Source organism: Panthera tigris, chromosome E2 (assembly GCF_018350195.1).
Source record: "Panthera tigris isolate Pti1 chromosome E2, P.tigris_Pti1_mat1.1, whole genome shotgun sequence".
NCBI classification, from domain to species: Eukaryota; Metazoa; Chordata; class Mammalia; order Carnivora; family Felidae; genus Panthera; species Panthera tigris.
Window position 1 is genome coordinate 14223628 of NC_056674.1, and position 20760 is coordinate 14244387.

The window sequence follows — 20760 nt, forward strand, 5'->3', positions numbered from 1 at the left end:
AAAGGGCGAGCTTCAGTGTGGTCCATCTCTGTGTCAAGGGTCTCGTCCCTGGAGAGCGAGACTGTGCATGGGGGGGAGGCGGCGGGGAAGGAAGCCTTTTTACTTTTCACATTATACTTCTTACCATCACAACAACCATAGGTAACACATCCTGTTGCCTGCCCCCTGACAGGAGCTGCTCTAAGCGCTTGGCCAGGATTAATTTATGTAATCTTCACAGCACAGGAGGTCAGGAAGACGGGGATGTTTGCTTCATTCACAGCTGGATCTCAGTGCCTGGCCCTGTGCCTGGCACAGAGTAAGGTCTCTGTAAACGTGTGCTAACTTTGTTTGTTGGACTAGTCACTAAGCTGTTCTGCTTCTCTTAGCTGGGCAGTATGAAAAATTAAGAATTAGGGGCTCCTGGGGGCGCCTGGGTGGCTCAGTCGGTTAAGCATCCGACTTCAGCTCAGGTCACGATCTCGCGGTCCATGAGTTCGAGCCCCGCGTCGGGCTCTGGGCTGATGGCTCAGAGCCTGGAGCCTGCTTCCGATTCTGTGTCTCCCTCTCTCTCTGCCCCTCCTCCACTCATGCTCTGTCTCTGTCTCAAAAATAAATAAACGTTAAAAAAAAATTAAAAAAAAAAAAAAAAGAATTAGGGGCTCCTGGGTGACTCAGTTGATTAAGCATCCGACTCTTGATTTCAGCTCAGGTCATGATCTCACAGTTTGTGGGTTTAAGCCCCTCATCGGGCTCTGTGCTGACAGTGCGGGGCCTGCTTGGGATTCTCTCTCCCTCTCTCTCTGCCCTTCCCCGCTTGAGCTCTCTCTCTCTCTCAAAAACTAAACATTAAAAAGTTTTAATAAAAAATAAAAAATAATAAAAATTAAGAATTTTAAAAATTAGGGGTGCCTGGATGGCTCAGTGGTTAAGCGTCTGACTCTGGCTCAGGCCTGCTTTGGATTCTGTGCCTCCTTCTCTTTCTGCCCCTACCCCTCTCACATTCTGTCTCTCTCTCTCTCTCTCTCTCTCTCTCTCTCTCTCAAAAATAAATAAACATTAAAAAAAATAATTGAGGCTCAGAAAGGTGGGGTCACTTGCCCTGGGTCACACAGTAGTGGAATGGGGCCTCAAACCCTGGATGTGCAGCTCCTGAATCAGACTCTCCCCCTAGGCCATGCTGAGTTCATGAAGAAATGTGACAAAGAATGCTTGGGGGGGGAGGGGTGTTTCCTTGGCCAGAGAAAGAGGCTTACTTGGTGCGGGGTGTGTGTGTGTGTGTGTGTGTGTGTGTGTGTGTGTGTGCAGGGGTGGGGTGGGTGGTAAGGAGTCCCCAGAGACTCAGCCTAGCAGCTGCAAATCCTCCAGTGCATTTTCCCCTGGCCCGTCCCCCTCAGATGGCAGGAGACCAGCCACCCCCCTCCCCAGGCAGGAGCCCATGGCTGAGCCAGACCAGCTGGTCAGGCCCTTGAGGACCTGGCAAGTGGGGGCTTGGGACTCCACCATCTGGTCCCTGGGCCTGGAAGCACAGTTGGGCAGGAGGCTCTGAGAGAGGACTCTGGGTCACGTGGCCTACGCCTCAGGTGGGCTCCCAGGAAGCCGGCGGCAGCAGCTGGGGAGGGGGGAGGGAGGAGGACACAGGAGGACACAGGGATCAGGAGAGATCAAGGGAGAGATGGAGAACTGAAAGAAAAAGAGAAGAGAGTGAGAGAGTAAGGGAAATAAAGAGAGACACGATGATGGGAGACAGAAACTCCCAGAGTTTCCACACAGAGGAACTCGGGGAGCAGGGCCGAGAGACAGGCCCAGAGAGAGGCCGAGAGGGCAGACCACTCACACATCCACACCCCCTCTGCCTGAGCCAGCCCGCTCCAGCCCTGCCTGGCCCCGGGGCCTGAGGGGTGCGGCAGCCAGGAAATGTGCCGGCTGGATGGCGGCCGCCCGCCCTCCTGCGTGTGCCCAGTGTCTGAGCTCTCAGGCGGCCCCAGGGGACAGCGGGGCCTTGGGCAGCCCCTCCCCTCCCCAGCGGCAGCTCCAGAGGCCCAGCTGGGCTCCATCTGGGGGCCGTGGCCTACTGAGTCACTCCCCGCCGCCTCGGGCTCCCTCTGCTGGGGAAAGTCCCGTTCTGGGGCCTGCCCCGACTCCCATCTCTGTGTGATCCTGGCCAGACCCTTGTCTCTGCCGGGCCTCAGCCTCTCCCTGGAACAAATACTTGAACAAATGTTTCCTTCCTTGGGGAGGGAAGAGTAGGAGGCCCCAAATCCTCCCTCCAAAACCTAAATGGCCAAAAGAAAGACAGGGATGTTCAAGCTCACCAGTCACGGGAGAAAATACAAATGCAAACACCCATCCATCAGACTGGGAAAAATCTAAAAAGTGACAACACCGGGTGTGGGCGAGTATGGGAGGAAACAGGAACCCCCGTTCGCTGTTGGGGAGAGAGCATTAATTGGCAGCACGCCTCAGGCAAGCTATTTGGCAAGATCACATGACCTGAAGATAGCTCTAACCTTTGGCACTATGTTAACGTTTCATATGTCACCCCCCAAAATACACTTTTTTTAAAGTAGGCTTCACACACAGCACAGAATCCAACACGGGGCTTGACCCCATGACCCTGAGATCAAGACCTGAGCTGAGATCGAGTCGGACGCCCAACCTACTGAGCCACCCAGGCGTCCCCCAAAACACATTTGTAAGAGAAGTTTATTTATTTTGAGAAAGAGAGAGAGCACATGCATGTGAGCAGGGGAGGGGCAGAGAGAGAGAGAGAGAGAAGGAGAGAGAGAGAATCCCAAGCAGGCTCCACACTTTCAGCGCAGAGCCCGATTAGGGCTTGAACTCATGAACCATGAGACCATGACCTGAGCTGAAATCAAGAATCGGACGCTTAACTGACTGAGCCACCCAGGCACCCCCCACCCAAAACACATTTTTATAAAGCAAAATGAGGGGTGCCTGGGTGGCTCAGTTGGTTAAGCGTCCGACTTCGGCTCAGGTCATGATCTTGAAGTTTGTGAGTTCTAGCCCCCCATTGAGCTCACTGCTATGGGTGCAGAGCCTGCTTTAGATCTGTCTCCCTCTCTCCCAAAAATAAATAAACACTTCAAATAAATAAAATAAAATGCAAAATGAGTGGGAGGGATACCCCAAACGGAAAACAAAGGAAATAACTGTTTTGCATAAATAGCAACGACACCGAAGGCCAGGAAATAACTACCAACTAACTTTGAACACACTATAGTGATGATACGCTCCATCCGGTTGAAGAAAATGAAAACAAAAATTTAAAAACCTGTAAACAAATACTGAAACAACTCCATAAATTATGTCTTTGAATCTTCGCTACGTCCACGTGAGGTCAGTATTATCATTGTGCCCATTTTACTGACGAAGAGACTGAGACACAAAAAGTGAAGTAATTTCCAGGTCAATCAGTTCGCAAATGAGAGAGCCAGGGCTTGACCCCAGGCAGCTAGGCTCCCACAGCCATGACCTCGCCCATGGTGCCCCACTGCCTCCCGCGGTCCTGCTGCCAACGAGTGACCTAGCATGATGGTGTTTCCCATCACACAGAGCAGGACCTGAGGTGTGGAGCTGGAGGCAAAGCCACTTGCCTAACATCGTATGGCTGGTAAGACGCAGTGTTATCATTCAAACCCAGACCCGCCTGATTCCTGGGTCTGTGCCTTTACCCACCGCAATGTGCTGCCAGGGAGGAATTAGCAATAGCAGTAAGACCATTAACAACGCTAGTAATAGTTTCCCCTGCACTGGCTGCCTTCTTTCGCCCCTCCTGACCGCCAGTCTAAGCTTCTCCACCCTGCTCTGTGCCCCAGGGGCCTGACCCGTACATGCAGACGGCCTCAATCGGCCCCCCTGCCTTCCGGCTTCCAGATGGGCTGGGCTCAGGACTAGCTACAAAATTTGTGGGGCCCAGTGCAAAATGGAAACGCAGGGCCCCTTGTTCAAATATTATGAAGAATTTCAAGACAGCGACAGCAGAGCATTGAATTTCCTCAAGTTATCCTCGGTGGGGCATGCTTTCTGCTTCTGTCTGGGACCCTGACAGTCACAGATCCTCGTTTCTTAAGAGCTCACAACATCCCCAGCACCTTTTCAAGGGGTGTGCAAGGTTACAACTATTTTATAAGAGTGCTAAGGTGTTTTTTGCCTTTATCACACCCATTCCCTTCCAAGAATATAGTGTGGTTCTGCAGGGACCATATGACCCGTGCTATTGTAACCAAATGCTGGCAGAAGCAAAGGTGAGAATCTTCTATCAAGCCAGACGGGAAAGAGTTGCGGCACTGAAAACAGTGCCAATCTTCCAGTGTTTTTTTCGTTTTTGTTTTTTGTCTTGGAAAATATATTCTCCACAAAAGAACCCTTTGGGCTTGACGTGTGATTGATTTCTTATTGCTGTTTGCATGTGAATCAAAAATGGAAGTATTTCTCAGGTTTAATTTTTAGTACAGTAAATATCAACAGGCATAATCCACCTGAACAAAAGCTCTTGGGGGATCTCCACGATTTCTAAGAGTGTAAAGGTGTCCTGGAGACCGGGCCATTTGAGAGCCGCTGCTGTGTAGAAAGCAATGACATCACTGGTATCAGATTCAGATCTATTTGTCTCTCTGCTCCTTTGCCTGTCTCCCCACTAGAACGAGAGCCCCAGGAAGGCCATGGTTTTTGGTCAGTTTTGCCCACTGCTGTATTCTGGCACCTAGAAGAGCACCTGGCATACAGTTGGTGCTCAATAAAGATTCGCTGCATGGATGAATGAATAGATGGTAATTAGTGTCATGCTTTTATTATTAGTCAGCTTGGTTTTTTGTTTTTTTTTGTTTTGTTTTGTTTTTTGGGTTTTTGTTTTTTTTGCCAGACCCTATGCCAAGCCCTTTAGGAGCATAACTATGCAGAAGATATATTAAAGGAGCAGTGAAAAATCAAGGGTGTCCTGGATTTGAATCCAGGCTCTTCACTTGCTACCCTGGGCCAGTAAGTTCACCTCCTGGAGGCTCAGTTTCCCATGGGTCATGGTCAGGCATAGTTCCTGGCACATAAAGGCAGGAGCTGTCACATCTTGAGAGGGTGCAAAGCGACGCCCACATTCGCACCACCAGCCATTCATGTCAAATGGTCAGATACTGACCACTGGCCAGCTGCCAGCTAGAAGCGGAGATAAGGCAGACACTGTGTCTGTTCCCTGAGCCCTCTCTGTGTCCTAGGGAGTCACTGGCTAGCTGTGTGTCCCTGGGCCAGGTGCTTGCCTTCTGTGCCTCACTTTCCCCATTGGTAAAATGGGGGATCATAATGGGTTGCTGGAAAGAGGGAGAGCTTGGCACACAGACTGATAGAGGAGGCTCTCCATGAATGTCATTCTTTCTCTGTGCAAAGCCATTCCCCTACCTCTGGGCCTTGGTTTCTCTATCCAGGAAACAGGCATCAGGGTCCTGTGAAGCCGTCAGTGCGCTGGCTATCTAACTACTGCTTCTTGGTTCTGAATTCTTCTTCTCCCCTTTGTACCCCAGGCCCTCCAGGTGGTGGCTACCTCCAACATTTACTATTGACTGGATTTCCTCAGTATTCTCCTTCTGTTCTTCCAACACTCCTAACACATTTGAAATAAATCTCTGTATTGAATCCCTCTGTATAAGACACCTTGAGTGGAGTCTGACCCTGATTCCCATCACCCCGTGGCATAGGGAGTCCCTGTCTGGGTGAGCCAGGCCATACCTGTAGCTTCTTGAGCTGGCTGTTGACGGTGGCTAGGTCCCCACCAGGATCCACGTCTTGCAGCTGGCTTTCCATGTGAAGGAGCTTCTTGTCCAGCTCCACGAAGCTCTGCACCAACTGGTCGGCCTTGCTGGCCTCAAAGAGCTGTCTTGCCTTGGCCTGGGTGGTGCTCTCCAGCTCGGCCCAGCACTGCCGGATCTCACCCAGCTTCTTCCGCACTGAGGCCGCCAGCTCCGGCTTCTCCTGCATCAGTTGTTGGCCCTCCTGTCCCAGACAGGCAGGTGACAAGAAGTGAGAGGGAGGGAGAGGAAGGTGAGGAGGGACAGAGAAATATGGAGGCAATGGGACACAGGGAGAGATGTGGAGAGAGAGAGACAGGGGCAAGGAGTTGGGGACACACAAAGAGACAGAGACATGAGGGGTGGATACAGAGACAGGCCCAGAGATGGAAGGAACCAAGATGTGGGAAGAAAGATGAGGCAAGAGACAGACAGAGAGACACAAACAAAGACATGGGAGGAAGACAGGGAGAGACAGACAGACATAGAGTGGTGGACACAGAGACATGTACATAAAGTCAGAAACACGGGAAGAGGGCCATAAGAAAGACAGATACGTGAGAGAGATAGAGACAGAAGAGAAATAGAGGAAGAGCAAAAGAAGCAGAGAGAATGGACTTCCATTAAACTCAAAGAGTAGCTTTGCCCTGTGCCACCAGTTGTGGGGCATCAACGGCCATTTAAGTATTCAAGGCTGACTTGGGTGTCCCCTTTGAGTCACAGGAGAGGGGGTATTGAGGGCTGTAGGTCTAGGGGACCAGCAAGAGTAGGGATCAGTTTGAGGGTTGAGGCTGGGTTCCTCCAAGACCGAAGTCAAGCTCCTTGGTGGCCTAGAGCTACATATGTTATATCACATATGAAAAATAACAATACCGTAGCAATTAAGCTCCTAGGTGCCTGGCCTTGTATTAAGGACTTTACTTGCACAAGAGTCCAGGGAAGTAGCAATATTTATTATTTCCTTAATTTTCAAGCAGAGCAAACAGGCTCAAAGAGGTTAGCACAATTCCCCAAGGTGCATAGCTGGTAAGAGGCGTACACACAATTAGAGCCCAGGGTTGTAGGAATCCAAAGTTCACGTTTGGGCTTCCCAGGACTGCTGTAGCCTTTGTACCTGAACATCCATCTTAGGAGCTCCAAATGGAGTGAGAGAAAACCTGGTGGGGGAGTTAAAACACTTAACAACCAGGAAAGTAAGGGCACCACGCAGAAGAGATGCTAGCCATTTTACAGATGGGAAAACTGAAGCTCAAAGAGGTTACATGAATTCCGCAAGGCCACATTGCTAGGAGCAGATGTGGAAATGATCTGAAGTGGTTCAGAGATGTGCGAGTGGGCAGGGCAGCAGTGGAGGGCGCAGGAACCGAGATGTGGGTTCCCCGGAGGCCTCCAGCACCTGGCACGTGCAGAGGCACCTTCTACATCCTCACCCTCTCGATCTTCTCCAGCCACTCCTTATTCTGAGCCAACTCGGCCATGAACGCCTGGTGCCGGAGCCATCTCTTATGCAGCTTGTGGCCGTCTTCCCGCGTGCCATCGCGCGCCATTAGCATCTTCTCATGGATCCAGCCATCCAGCTGTGCAGGACAGGGGGAGGAGCTCAGCCGATTCCCCCAACCTGGCACAACACCCTATCCCCTCCAGAAGGTTCCAGATTCAAAGCCCAGGTTGCTAGATTTAGGGGGAGGGAGGGAGGGAGGGATGGAAGAACCTTTGCAGGTGAGGTCTTTGTTGAAGGGTGGGCACAGCTCAAGCTCTTTCTTAAGGGGTGGAGGATGGACGGGCACCCACAGAATTCCCAACGTCTTAGCTGCCCTGTCCTCAGGGCAGCCCTTCTCAACTCCTCATAAGCCCCCAAAGGCATGGCTCCTGGGCCAGTCAGCCTCCTCCCATCCAGGACCAATCAACCCTCCAAAACTAGACCTTCACCAATTTAGCTAACTTCCCGTTTAGCCCATCTTCCCCCACCGTCTTCCCAATAGTAACACTTTGACCCTTCGATTCAGTCTTAGCCACCTCCAATAAGGTCCAGTTCGAAGATTCCCAACCCATTCCCAAGCGTATCAAATGAAGCCTGTATCTAGCCCTAACCTCCCAATATGGCCAGATGAACCCTTAAACATCTTCCCAGCTAGATCCAAGTCTAGTTCTCCCCAAACGAGCCCTCCAATCTGGGGTAAACCCATCCCCCACAACCCAGCTCCAGCTTCCCTAATAAGCCCACAGGACTTTCCACATTCAGCCCTGGGACTCCAAGACCACAGTTCTCCTAAACCATGACTAGTTGCAGCCCCTAGCCAAAGCCAAACTCTCAAAAGTAAGCAACAGGGCTGCCTTCTCTGGCTCCGCGAATGAGCCTACCCCAAAATATAGTCCCAGACTCCTCAACAGGATTGGATAGAAGCTTCCTAAGCCAACCCCCTTCCCAAACTAAAGCCAGTTCTACGCCCCCCCCTCGCCCAACCAAGACCAGTCATCTAAAATGCAAGCACAGAATAGAACCCCCTCAGCAGGTGGACCAATCACAAGGCTGCTTTCTGAGCGACACCCCCCCCCCCAAAATAAGACTTATCCCCCAAGCCGGAATCTCCCTACCCACTCATGGCCAAACCTGGCACCTGGAACATTTTGCTCCTCCCCCTTTTTCTCCCCCCTCCCCCAGTCACAAGATCCTCCTCTTCCCTCCTGGAAGAAAAAAAAAAAAAAAAAAAAACAGACTCTAGCTGGTCTGAGAGGCAAATGCACAATTGCAGTCATAGCCAAGGACAAATCCTAAGCCGGCCAAACCCCACCCTGTGTCCCCTGAGCATGTGCTCCCTAGGGGTCCTGGTCAGCTTCAGACTCCGTCATACACACACACTAGAGCCAAGTCAAATGCTGAACCCCCCAACTCAATTCACAGGTTTCCAATACACAGGGAAGAGTTTGCCAATGGCAGGCACAGCTCCCAGGGAAGGCAAAGCCCCTAAAGGAGATGGTACTTCGTCATCAAGGTAAAGTCCCCCGAAAGTGACTGACCCCCATCACCGAGCGCAAAGCTAGAGTCCCAAACAACCAAGGAAATGGCCCTCAAAATCAGAGCCCCCAAACCCAGAACAAATCCAAGACCCTCATCGTCCAAAGCCGACCCTCGCAAAAGTGATTTGCTGCCATCAATCATCTAAGGCTAATACAGATCGCGCAAGAACCAAGGAAGAAACCTCTCAAAAGGCTGAGAACCCCCAGCCCCAGGGCAAACGTCAAATCCCCCATTACCCAGAGGAGAGCTCCCTAGAGAGGATGAGACCTCCTTAAGCCCCAGAGCAAATCCAGACTACCTCCGGAGTAGCCTTAGAAGTCCCCCCTCTTTCGCTTCCCTCCCTGGGGACCCGGCCCCTCAGTCCCGCCCGCACCAGCACCGCGGACAGCTCCCAGCATCCCTGCCCCTCCCCAGGGCTGGGGTCCCTGCGCGGGTCCGACCCGCCCCCGCGCCGCCCGCGCCCCTCCCTCCCGAGGCCTCGGCAGGCGAGCACGCGCCCAAGCCCCCTCCCCCGAACGCCTCGGCGGGGACGCGCGTCAGCCCCCTCCCCTGGGCGCCCCGGGGACCTGAAGTGGCGGCGGCGTTGGCGGAGGAGCGTTCCTGCGGCGGGCGGGCTCTCGCCCCTCCACTGCGACGGCGGTGGCAGCGGTGGTGACGGCTGAGACTCTAGCGGATGCGCGCCCCCGCTCCCGCCCCCGCGCCGCGGCAGCGCGCCCGCCCGCGCGCGCCCCCTGCCTGCCTCCGTGCCCGCCTCCTTGCCGGGCCTCAGTTGGGGGGTGGAGGAGGATTCACCACCTCTCTAAAGCTTGGGGGGTGAGGGGAGGGTTCTGCGCCATCTCAGATTATTGCTAGCTACTTGGTCCAGAACAATCTCACAAGAGGGAGGAGGAGTTCCTGGACCTAATCGAATGGCTGGAGGGGGGACCTGGGGCCTGGGCTACCTCCGCCATGTGAAGTATGGGGTGGGGGTGGGGTGGGCTCTTGAACCATCTCGAATGAGAAAGCACTCAGATTCCTGGCTATCTCAGAAATACAGATAGAGGATATGGGAGGAGTCCTGGAACATCTCTTATAAGATGTTCTGCCAGAAGGACTTATAAGATAGACTGCCAGAATAATCTCCATTGGGAAGGAGGAGGACAGGGGGTTCCTAGACCCATCTCTAGTGGGCTTGTGTCCCAGACCCATCTCTAATGAGCTTGAGTTATGTGGGGGTGGGAGGTATGGAGGCCCTTGTCCATTTCATATGTGGGGACAACAATCTCCCATGGGGCTCACCACGGAGGGTGTCAAACCATCTTTAATAGGAGGAATTGGGAAATAGTTCCTGAACCATCCTTGTTTGGGAGGAACTTGGGTACTGGATCATTAAGGAGCAGGGGGCAATGATCCTGGGTAGATGGCTGCGACCAGGATCATCTCTGGGGTTAGGAAAATGTTTACCCGGCCATCTCTAATGTGGTCTAGAACAGTTTCTATGGAACGCAGGGGAAGGAAGGGGAGATAGCATGTCTCCTGAACCGTCTCTAATGGGGAAGGAGACCTGGACCATCTCTGATTTGGGGAGATCCTTACAGATGTGTAGATCATCTCTAAAGGAATAGAGCTTGATTGCTGGACACTCTTAAAGGGGTTAAGGCTTGTTTTTGACTGAAGTTGCGCTCTGGGCCTCTGGTCTACCCAAGCCTGCTCCTGACCCTGCGTCTTCCACCACTCTCCCCAGCAAGGCGCTTCTCACAAATCTCCCGAGAGAAAGGTGAGATCACCGCGCGTCCCCGCGGGACCCGTAGGCGCGAACGCGCGCCGTTGCCAGGGGCGCCCAGGGCCCCTCCCTCCTTCTCCACGGGAAAGGAGGCGGGAGCCGCGGAGCTTGCGCACTGAGGCTGGAATCCGTGCGCCTCCTGGCGGCTCCAAGTGAACGTCGCTCCGCGACCCACTTAGACGGGGCGTCCCCGCCCCCATGGCGCCTCAAGCCCAGGAACACTTCCCTCCCTAGGAAAGAAGTCACTGTGCCCAGCACAGCTGGAGTTCCTACCTCATGGCAGTCTCGGAGGAAGTGCTGCAGCCCAAGTTGGTCGTGTAGCTTCTGCATCCATTGCTGCGCCCGTAGTTGGTTTTCTTGGCTCCTGGGGATGGGGAGAGAGGGGCTGGGGCATGCCTAGGTCCGGGGGGGGGGGGGGTGAGCAGGGGGGACACTGGCTGTAGGGCTGTGAGGGCATCAGGCTTGGCAGGGCTAGGAACCCGGAGCATATGTAAGAGCAAGGAAGAGGAGAGAGTAAGGCAGGGATGGGGGGAGAGGCAAAGAAACGTCAATGAGGGCAGAACCAGGGACGAACTGGAGAGGGGCAGAGGGAGAGTGAGAGAGCAAGAGAGAGAGAGACAGAGAGAGAGAGGGATGGAGACAGACATCTGGAAAGAAATACAGATACTTATAAAGAAAGAGGGACAGAGAGACAGACACAAGCCCAGAGAGAGAGAGAGAGAGAGAGAGAGAGAGAGAGATAAGAAACCTGCAGACAGAGTAAGAGATACAGAGAGATAGCAACTTAGAGATCAAGAGACACCTAGAGAGCAAGAGATTAGGAGGGGAACACAGATTCAGGGAGAGAGAGAGAGAGGTGCAGAGGCCTACAGAGAGAGATAAACACAGACACAAGACTAGAAACAGACCTTAAGAGGAAGTGATTGACAGATACCCACAGATAAAGAGAAAGAAACCCAAGAAGAGAAAAAAATAAGGAAAGACAAGTAAAGAAAGGCAGCAGGGAAGTGCCAGAGAGGCAGAGAGACCAACAGCAGTAGACAAGGAGAGGGAGAGAAGGAGGCAAAGGGAGTGAAAGTGACAGAGTCGGGGCAGGGACAACCGGGAAAGGCAGAGAAGTGGCAAGCCGATAGCAGTAAAAGACACAGCTGGCCAGAAAGGAGGGTGCAACAGAATTGGAGACAGGGAAGAGAGTGGGGCATGGGAAGAGAGGGTGGGCAGGTACACTGGCAAGCAGGGCCAGACTTTTGGCCTGGGTGAACTGGCAGGGCTGGACCCAAGCCCCACCACCCCGGAGCCAGCCAGGACCACAGCCCCAGGCAGCCTGGCCTCCTGCCCACAGTACAAATGCCCAAGAGTCCCGGTGGAGGGGGACTGGGGACATCCTGTTTTCCTTTGCCTTAAACAAGCTGCTCCTACCTCAGGGCCTTGGCATTGGCTGTTCCCTCTGCCCAGAACCCTCTTCCCCTCAACATCTACTTAAATACCACCTTCTTAGCAAGGCCCTTCTTGATCACCCTCCAACACGTTCTGGCTTTCTTCTTTAATGTTCTCTCTCCAACTTAGCACTATCTAATACACTGTATATGTTACATATACATATGACATCTCCCCCACTAGAATGTCATTCCGTGAGAGCAGGAATTTTTGTCTGTTTTGGTCACAGATGTATCCTCAATGCCTAGAAAAAGAGCCTGGCACACCTTAGGTGCTTGATATATATTTCTTGAATGAATGAATGAATGAATGAATGAATGCATGAATGAAGGCAGAGAGAAAGAGAGATGACAAAAACAAAGGTAAAGTGTATGAAAAAGAGAGGGAGGCAGAAGAGAATAAAGAGTCAGAGAGATGGAGATGCAGGTAGAGAAAAACAGGGAGAGACACAGAAGGAAACAGAGACACAGAGATATACAGATAGATGGAGGCAAAGAGGCAAAGCTTGTGAGAGAAAACTACAGGGAACCCGGCTCAGAGCTGGACAGAGGAACCAGACAAGGCAGAGACAAACAAGCCAAGTACTGATTCCCTCCTGCCCGGGGCTCAGCTCAAGAGCCAGAAAATGGGAAATGCCTCTGAAACTGAACTGAAATAATCCCTCCAGGCCTTCACCAGCCAACTTGCCTAGCATCAGTTCTAGGAACAAGGAAAATCCCTCCTTTCCGGGAGGGAGGGAGAGAAAACAGCAGGGTTCACATCCTTCGTATCACGGCTGGGTCACATCCTGGCTGTGACCTTAGGCAAGGCCATTCCCCTAACCAAACCTCTCAAGTGCAACATGCAGATCATGAGAACACTTCACACACAGGACTGGGCCAGGTTCCAGGTGATGCGAGGCACATGGAGGGACTAAACGACTCACCCTGAATCTCACAGGTTGAGGGGTAGAGCAGGGGCTAGCATCTGACCCTGTCTGATGTCAGGGCCTCAGCCCACAGCTCTGCACTGGTTCTGTCCCCCTTATGGGTGTGGAAAGCCCTCCCCCCAAACCCCAGCAAATGGATGTTTTAGAATAACTTCCACAGGGTGGAAAACCTGTCCCTAGGCAACTGTCAGTGACCTAGGGGTGAGGGAGGCAGGGATTAGAACTGTCTCAGTTCCTGCTGTGTTTCCCAGCCTCACCCAGCACAAGCCTAGGGCAGATATCACCCTGGGGCTCCCACAACCCCCTGCATTTCTCCCATCCCAGTCTCGACCATTCTGGGCCATCCTTGTAAGAAAGCATGTGAGCTCTGTGAGGGCAGGAGTCATGTGCTATCCTGGTCACGGCTGCACGCCCAGCATTGCCCCACGCAGGGCCTGAAACAGAGTATGGACTCGGTACCTGAGTCCGCTGAATACATGAAAGAATGAATGGAGCGATTAATGACAGAAAAGGAAGGAAGGAAGAGGGAATCAGAGAATGAGCAGTCCACCAGGATCCTCCTCTTCGTTCTGCAGAGCCTGGCATACAGCAGGTACTCAAGAAGTGTGGGGTAAAGGAAGAGTGGGTCCAGGCCTGGTGCTGGGAGCAGATCATGAGTTTATACCTTCAGGACCAGAACCCCCATGAAAGTTTCCTTGACAAAATTCCAGCCTTGGGGCACCTTGGTGGTTCAGTCGGTTAAGCATCTGACTTTGGCTCAGGTCAGCATCTCTCGGTTGGTGAGTTCAAGCCCCACGTTGGGCTCTGTGCTGACAGCTCAGAGCCTGGAGCCTGCAGTCTGCTTCTGATTCTGTGTCTCCCTCTCTCTCTGCCCCTCCCCCACTCACGCTCTGTTTCTTTCTCTCTCTCTCAAAAATAAAAATTTTTTAATTTAAAAAAAAAAAAGAAAAAGAAAATTCCAGCATTGTCCCAGATGAATTTAGGGGAAAAGGACACCTGAGCCCCAGACAGAGGAAGGTCTGGGGTCTCTGGGCTGTGGATGGTGGTGGAGGCACCAGGCATGCTTTCCATCAGATGGAAAGACAGAAGGAGCAGCGCTGGGCCCCTGTGGCTCACCACGAGGGGCAGAAACAGTGATGATGATAAAGTCAGCCTAGAGGAGCCCCTATAAAGGACTCTACTTGAGGGCTGCAATTTGGGGGGCGGGTACTGTTTTGTTCCGGGACTAGGATAGTGCCTGGCACACAGTAGATATCAGTAAATGTCTTTGCTTAATTAGTACAAAGACAGACAAGAGACCGGGCGGTGGTGACAGACAGATGGTAATAGAAGAGACTGATAATGTGCAACAGCAGCAGGAAAGACACACACACACACACACACACACACACACACACACACACACACCATGTGTGCTTCCTAGGAAACTAGGCAGTTGGGGCCAGAGGGAAGTGCTCACTCACAATATCCGACAACCAGCATGGCAGGGGACACCGTCCCATCTAGAGAGCTAGAACAGAACACGGCTCTGGCCTTTAGCTGCTAGATCGGGGCACCAGAAGGGCAGGGCAGATGCAGGGCATCCAGGAAAAGAAGTTAACACGTTAACAACCAGTTCGGCTACCTCAGGCTGAGGGCAGGCTTGACAGAGCAACTTCATTATATATCCTTGTGTATCTTTTGGGTTTCTGAGCATGAGTTACCTTTCCGCACAGTATCAACTTAAAGCAAATTTAAAACGGTATGAAATTAAATAAAAATCCGAGAGAGGAAGAGAAGCAGAAATCATGATGTAAAGCAGAGGAGCCCTGACCTCTTGATCCCTCCCCTGTGCCGAGACCACACCCCCTGTACTGAGACAACACCCCCCCCCCCCCGCCTAGACCACGCCCACTATGCCCAAACCACACCGCCGTGCAACAACCCCCGCCTAGACCACGCCCACTATGCCCAAACCACACCCCCTACGCCCAGACCACACCCCCTGTGCCTCTGGGGTCCGAGGGACCTACTTCTCCAGCAGCCGGGTCACAGCCTCCTGGGCCTGCTCTCCGTAGGCGTTGCCCTGCCTCAACAGGCCCTCGGCAGCCTGCACCGCCACCTGCATCTTTTGCTGGTTCAGCTCCATCGTGGTGAGAAAATCCCGGTGCCTTTTCAGTGCCTCCTCCACTGACTCCACCGTGCCCGGGAGCTCCAGACCCGACAGTGCCACCTCCTGGGAATGAGGAGGAGGGGTGGTGCTCAGGTCCGCCCTGCTCCATTCCGTCCTGGACCTGGGAGAGGCTTGCCACCTCGCTCCTCCCCCTTGCTCACTGTGCTCTAGCATCCAGCAGGCCAGGCATGATCCCACCTCAGGGCCTTTGCCCATGCTAGTCCCTCTGCCTGGCTGGTCCCTCCTTTCAGATATGCCCATAGTGGGCTCCTTAACTTTCTTTAGGTCTCTGGCCATCTGCCAAAAACACCACCCTGCACCCCAGTTATATCCCTTTACCCTGCTTTATTATCTTTCACAGCATTACCTGACATGATATTATATATATCGTGTGTGTGTATATATATATATGTATGTGTGTATATATATATATATATATACACACATACATATATATTTGCATTTACTTGTTTTTCATCTTCTCCCTCCCCACACACACTAGAAGGCCAGCTGCACGAGGGTGGGATTTTGTGTTTTGTTTCCTAATGTGTGCTCAGTCCCAGAATAGTACCTGGCACAAAGGAGGCACTCAGTAAATACTTGGTTAACTGATGAAGCCTGAACTGGGTGCTGTGTGACTTCAAGGAAGTTCTTTCCCTCTCTGGGATTATTTTTCTAACTGGTAAGACGGGTGGGTTAGAAAGGTTCTCTTAAGGCCACCTCACCTCCCATATTCAGTATCCTCAGAATTCCAGGGGCTCCCCGTCTGTCCCCCCAGTTAACCCTCAAACTGGGTCAGCTTCCACTAGATGACCAGCACTGGTGGTCACCCTTTCTAAAATCTCCAAAGCTTGGTACCTACTCTTGGGCAATCTGAAAACAGGATGTTCTGTCTTGTCCAAATGCTCAAACTTGGTTCCCACATCCCAGAATGATCTCCCAATGGATGCGCTCTTCCCAGATAACCATGGCACTTCATCTCTCAAACCATAAACAGTTACCCTCTCCGTAAGGAATGCACGTTGCCATTCCCAATAAGAAGATTATCTGCTAATTTGGGCACCCACAAGCACATAATCCACAATCAATTGCTGATCCAGATAACCTCTCAGCCTGAATTACCTGTTTCCATAATCTTTATCCTCCCTCATCCACCCCAAGATCTTTGAACCCCATTAACCATCATCAATTAACCTCACCTTCTTATTTCCTTCCAGACAATCCACAAACGCAGGAAGCCAGTGCAATGTATATCCAAGTGCATTACTGACTTGGGATAGTGCACACACTGTTAGCCACCTTAGATAAAACACTAATCCTCAAATCCTGTTACACACCTGCCCACACGTGTTCACACTGGATGAGCCACAAACCCGCGATCCCAAACACCCTCCCCGCTCCCACTGACCTCGGACAAGCCACGAACACAGCGGTCCCTGCAAAAACTCCCTCCATACATTTTCCCCCGTCGCCACAATCCCCCACCGCGTGAACACTGAAGCGGCCACCTGGTTGCGCAGCACCGCCCGAGCCTGGCGTAGGTCGCGCAGAAAGAGCTGGTAGACGTGTGCCTGCACCAGGGCCTCCCTGCGCGCCTCCCACAAGCCGAGCAGCTTGTGCCAGCCGAGTTCCAGGTGCGGCAGCCACTCGTCGAGTGCCAAGCCCGGGCCCAGCTCGGCGCCGTCGGCCGCCAGCAGCGCCTCGCTGGCCGCCACGATGCGGGCATAGTCTTCCTCGCGCTGGTCCACCTCCTCCTTGAGCGCGGCGTGGCGAGCCAGCAGCGCATCGGCCTCTTCCAGGCTGCCGGGCAGGGGGCCCTCGACACCGCCCGCCGCCTCCTGGGCGCGCACCAGCCAGTCCAAGAAAGCGTCCAGGTCGTGCAGGAAGCGCTGCAGGCGCCCGGCCGCGGCCACGGCCTCGCCACAGGCCTGAGCCGCGCTGGCCAGCGCGCCCCACTCGGCGCCCAGTTCTTCCGCACCCTGGTGCAGCCGCGCAGCCTGAGCCGGGAAGCGCACGGCCAGCAGGGCCGCCTCCTCCTGGAGGGCCGCCTGGCGGGGCTCCAGAGCTTGGAGAGCTGCCTCCAGGCCGCTGAGACGCCACTGCAGGGCGCCGCCCGCTCGGGGCGCGCTCTCCACGGCCCTCCGCTTCTCGCGCACCTGGGCGCGCACTTCGGCCACCTCCAGCACGTGGTTCTCCACCAGCAGCACTGCGCTCACCTCCTCTTTGCGCTGTTCCACCAGCTCCACGATGCGGTTCCACCTGCGGGGGGGTTGGTGGGGGGAAGGAGGGCGGCTTGAGGAGGACAGGGACTCCTCCTGGGCCTGGAGGGCCCAACGACCTGGGATAGAACGCAGCCACTGTGTGACTTTGGAAAGTCACTTTATCTCGCTGGGCCCCAGTTTCTGCTGGTGTAAAATAAAACCCTACAAGGCACACTTGCTTAGAGCAGCGGTTCTCAAAATGTAAGCTGAGCGAGGTCAAAAGTATCTTTGTAATAACGCTAAGACTAAGACTCTATTTGCCCTCTCCCTATTCTCTCCCTGGTGTCCAGGGTACTTTCCAGAGGCTGCGTGAGAAAAGGCAGAACGCAGAAGCAGATCCGAGAATTCGGCTGCCTTCTCTTCAGCCGGACATCAAAGAGATGTGGGGCGCCTGAGTGGCTCAGTTGGTTAAGCCTCCAACTCTTGATTTTGGCTCAGGTCATGATCTCCCGGTTGGTGAGTTCAAGCCCAGCATGGGGCTCCATGCTGACAGTGTGGAGCCTGCTTGGGATTCCCTCTCTCTCCCTCTCCCTCTGCCCCTCCCCCAGTTTTGTGCTCTCTTTCTCTCAAAATAAATAAACTTAAAAAATGTTTTTCATAAAAGACTGGCAAAAACACAAAACAATGCCACTCACTACATTTTTTGTTATGAAGAGCAGTTATTTTTCATAAAATATATGAGTATGCTGGTTACATTAACATAATGGGTTTATTATTATTTTATTTTTTTAAGTTTGTTTATTTATTTTGAGAGAGAGCGAGTGGAGGAGGGGCAGAGAGAGAGGGGGGGAGAGAGAGAATCCCAAGCAGGCTCCGCACTGTCAGCACAGAGCCCAATGCGGGGCTTGAACTCACAAGTTTCGAGATTATAACCTGATGTGAAATCAAGAGTTGGACGCTTAACTTGACTGAGCCACCCAGGCGCCCCTATTATTGTTATTTTAAAACAACTTAATATCTTTACATTTCCCAGTATTAATTCCCAACATAGTAAATATTGATACATATAACTCACGAAAACAAGCTCTTTGGGGCCCCGAACAGTTTTTAGGAGAGCAAAGGGATTCTGATCCCACAGTGCAAGAAGTGTAAGAATACTATGTTGCATCCAGCAAATAGAAACCGGGTACATTCCACAAGCCAAGTGCTGAGGATCAAATGATGTACAGGCAAATCTGTTCTATATCAAAATAAATTAATGGGAAAAAATACGGATTTCTTTGGGCCCTCAAGCAAGTGATGACACTTCACTGGGCCTGTGCTGACAGCTCAGAGCCTGGAGCCTGCTTCAGATTCTGTGTCTCCCTTCTTCTCTCTGCCCCTCCCCCACTCACACTCTGTCTTTCTCTCTCTCTCTCAAAAATAAATAAACATTAAAAACATTTAAAATCACCTCCAGCCCCCAGTTGTGTTCTACCAGGTCACTTGAACTCTCTAAATATCTTGTTCATTTACTTGTTTATTTGTTCACTGTCTCTCTGTCCCCACTAGAATGGACATGCCACAGAGCAGAGATTAGGACTCTGAAATCAGAAGGACCCAAGTTCAAGATCTGCTTTGGCCAGATTCATCATGTGACCTTGGGCAAATCATTTCCCGCTGCTCCTCAGCTTCCTCATCTGGAAAATGGGAATAATAATGTCCATTTCACTGAGCGTCTAATGATATCTTGTGGCTAAAGCACTTGGCATATAACCTTATGAAGCACCGTCAATCTTTGTTGTTGTCCTTTGAGACCTTGATGCTTTGAGAGTGTCAAGGCTACCTCTGTAGGTTATCACTGGTTATTGGAATCTTACAGCACAGCAGTTAAGAATACCGTCTCTGAGGGGCTCCTGAGGGGGCTCAGTTGGGTGAGCGACCGACTCTTGTTTTCCGCTCAGGTCATGATCTCATGGTACATTTCTCAGCCCTGCATCGGGCTCCGTGCTAGGACAGTATGGAGTCTGCTTGGGATTCTTTCTCTCTCTCCCTCTCTCTCTCTGCCCCTACCGTGTGTGCGCACTCTCTCTCTCTCTCTCTCAACAATAAATAAAAGAAAAAAAAAAAAAAGAGTTTAGCTTTGAGTCAGACAAACTCAACATGAAATCCTGGCTTGACCCCCCCCCGCCCTGCCTACTTTGCTGTGTGACTTTGGGCCGGTGTCTTCGCATCTCTGGAGCCCCAGTTTCCTCTTCTCTAACATGGAGCAATTTATGCCCCAAAGGGTTGCTGAAAAGACTAATAAAAGATGCTCAAGAGCCCCAGATCCAGATTCAGACAGCATTAGGTTTGACCTCCTACTTACTGTACCGGGTAATCAATCATATTAAGGATTCCGCCTCCCCGAATCTGTCTTCATCCATGAACCCTACCCACATTGGAAAAACAGCTGGTAGTGTTCAAGGGGGAAAGATATTAATTTGTTACCATTTTTAGTAAAAGGCGAAAGATTTATACGATCTGAAGACAAACCAGAGTATCCATTTTTAAAGAGTTCTGAATTCTGGAAACTTTACTATGGAAACTGGGATATTAAAAGATAAAACAAGGCATATAAAGTGCTTAGAAAAATTCCTGGCAGATAGTAGATCCTCAGTAAATCATATCTGTACAAGCCAATTAATAATCCACTAAAATATACTGTATCCTCATTTTACCATATCCTCACTAGCACTGGGTATTACCATTTTCCTCCAAGACTTTGCTGACTTCCTAGGTGGGCACGATCACCTCAGGGTGTCAAAATTGCACATCCTCGACTCGCAACAGTTGAGTGAATGAGGAAAAGAATGAAGGAAAAGAACTGGCCTGAGGCGCCAGGCCCCGCCTACCTGCTGTTGAGGTGGTCCTGGCAGGAGCGCACCTCATCTGAACTGGGATGGCCTCCTTCCACCAGCTCCTGAACCGTGTGGTTCACATCCAGGACACGGCCCATCAGACTGTTCATCTCCTGGTCCAGGCTCTCAAATCTGTAGAAGGAGGAGGGTCGTGCTCAAGCAGGCCTGGACCCTGGGGACCTGCCCACGTCTTGGCCTTCTCCTGGATTTCCTTCTAATTCTTATCCTCTTAGGACCCTGTGCCAGCTCCTCCTCTTTCTACCGGTCCCTTAAGTGTTACATTTCTCAGGGGCACCTGAGTGGCTCAGTCGGATAGGCGTCTGACTCTCGGTTTCGGCTCACATGGTTTTTGTGCCTCTCTGGGTTCCCAGCCACCATTCTCAACCCCTCCAACATACCCTCTACACGGCAGCCAGGAAGATCTTTTTAAAGCTGGGCACAGTCCTCCCTTTTTTAAAACAATGCCCAAAGCTGTGGCTTGGGTAATTGTGGGCACAGTAAGGGCAGGGACCAGGCCTGGGTCTCAGCTATGCCCAGCACAAGACCGAGAACAGAGCAAGAGCTCAATAAGTTCCAGCTGAATGAATGAGTAGGTGAACAAAAGG

At 52.2% G+C, this 20760-nt stretch overlaps 1 protein-coding gene across 1 annotated transcript in view; it reads right to left on the reverse strand.

The window, feature by feature from the left end:
* Nucleotides 1-20760, reverse strand: part of SPTBN4 (spectrin beta, non-erythrocytic 4) — a 74247-nt gene that overhangs the window by 22351 nt on the left and 31136 nt on the right. Inside the window, exons 14-19 of the mRNA XM_042969534.1 lie at nucleotides 20150-20287; nucleotides 16584-17334; nucleotides 14936-15138; nucleotides 10832-10922; nucleotides 7208-7354; nucleotides 5719-5982 (exon numbers count right to left, since the gene is read on the reverse strand). Of these exons, the coding sequence (XP_042825468.1) occupies nucleotides 5719-5982; nucleotides 7208-7354; nucleotides 10832-10922; nucleotides 14936-15138; nucleotides 16584-17334; nucleotides 20150-20287 (1594 nt within the window). The remainder of the gene's footprint in view (nucleotides 1-5718; nucleotides 5983-7207; nucleotides 7355-10831; nucleotides 10923-14935; nucleotides 15139-16583; nucleotides 17335-20149; nucleotides 20288-20760) is intronic.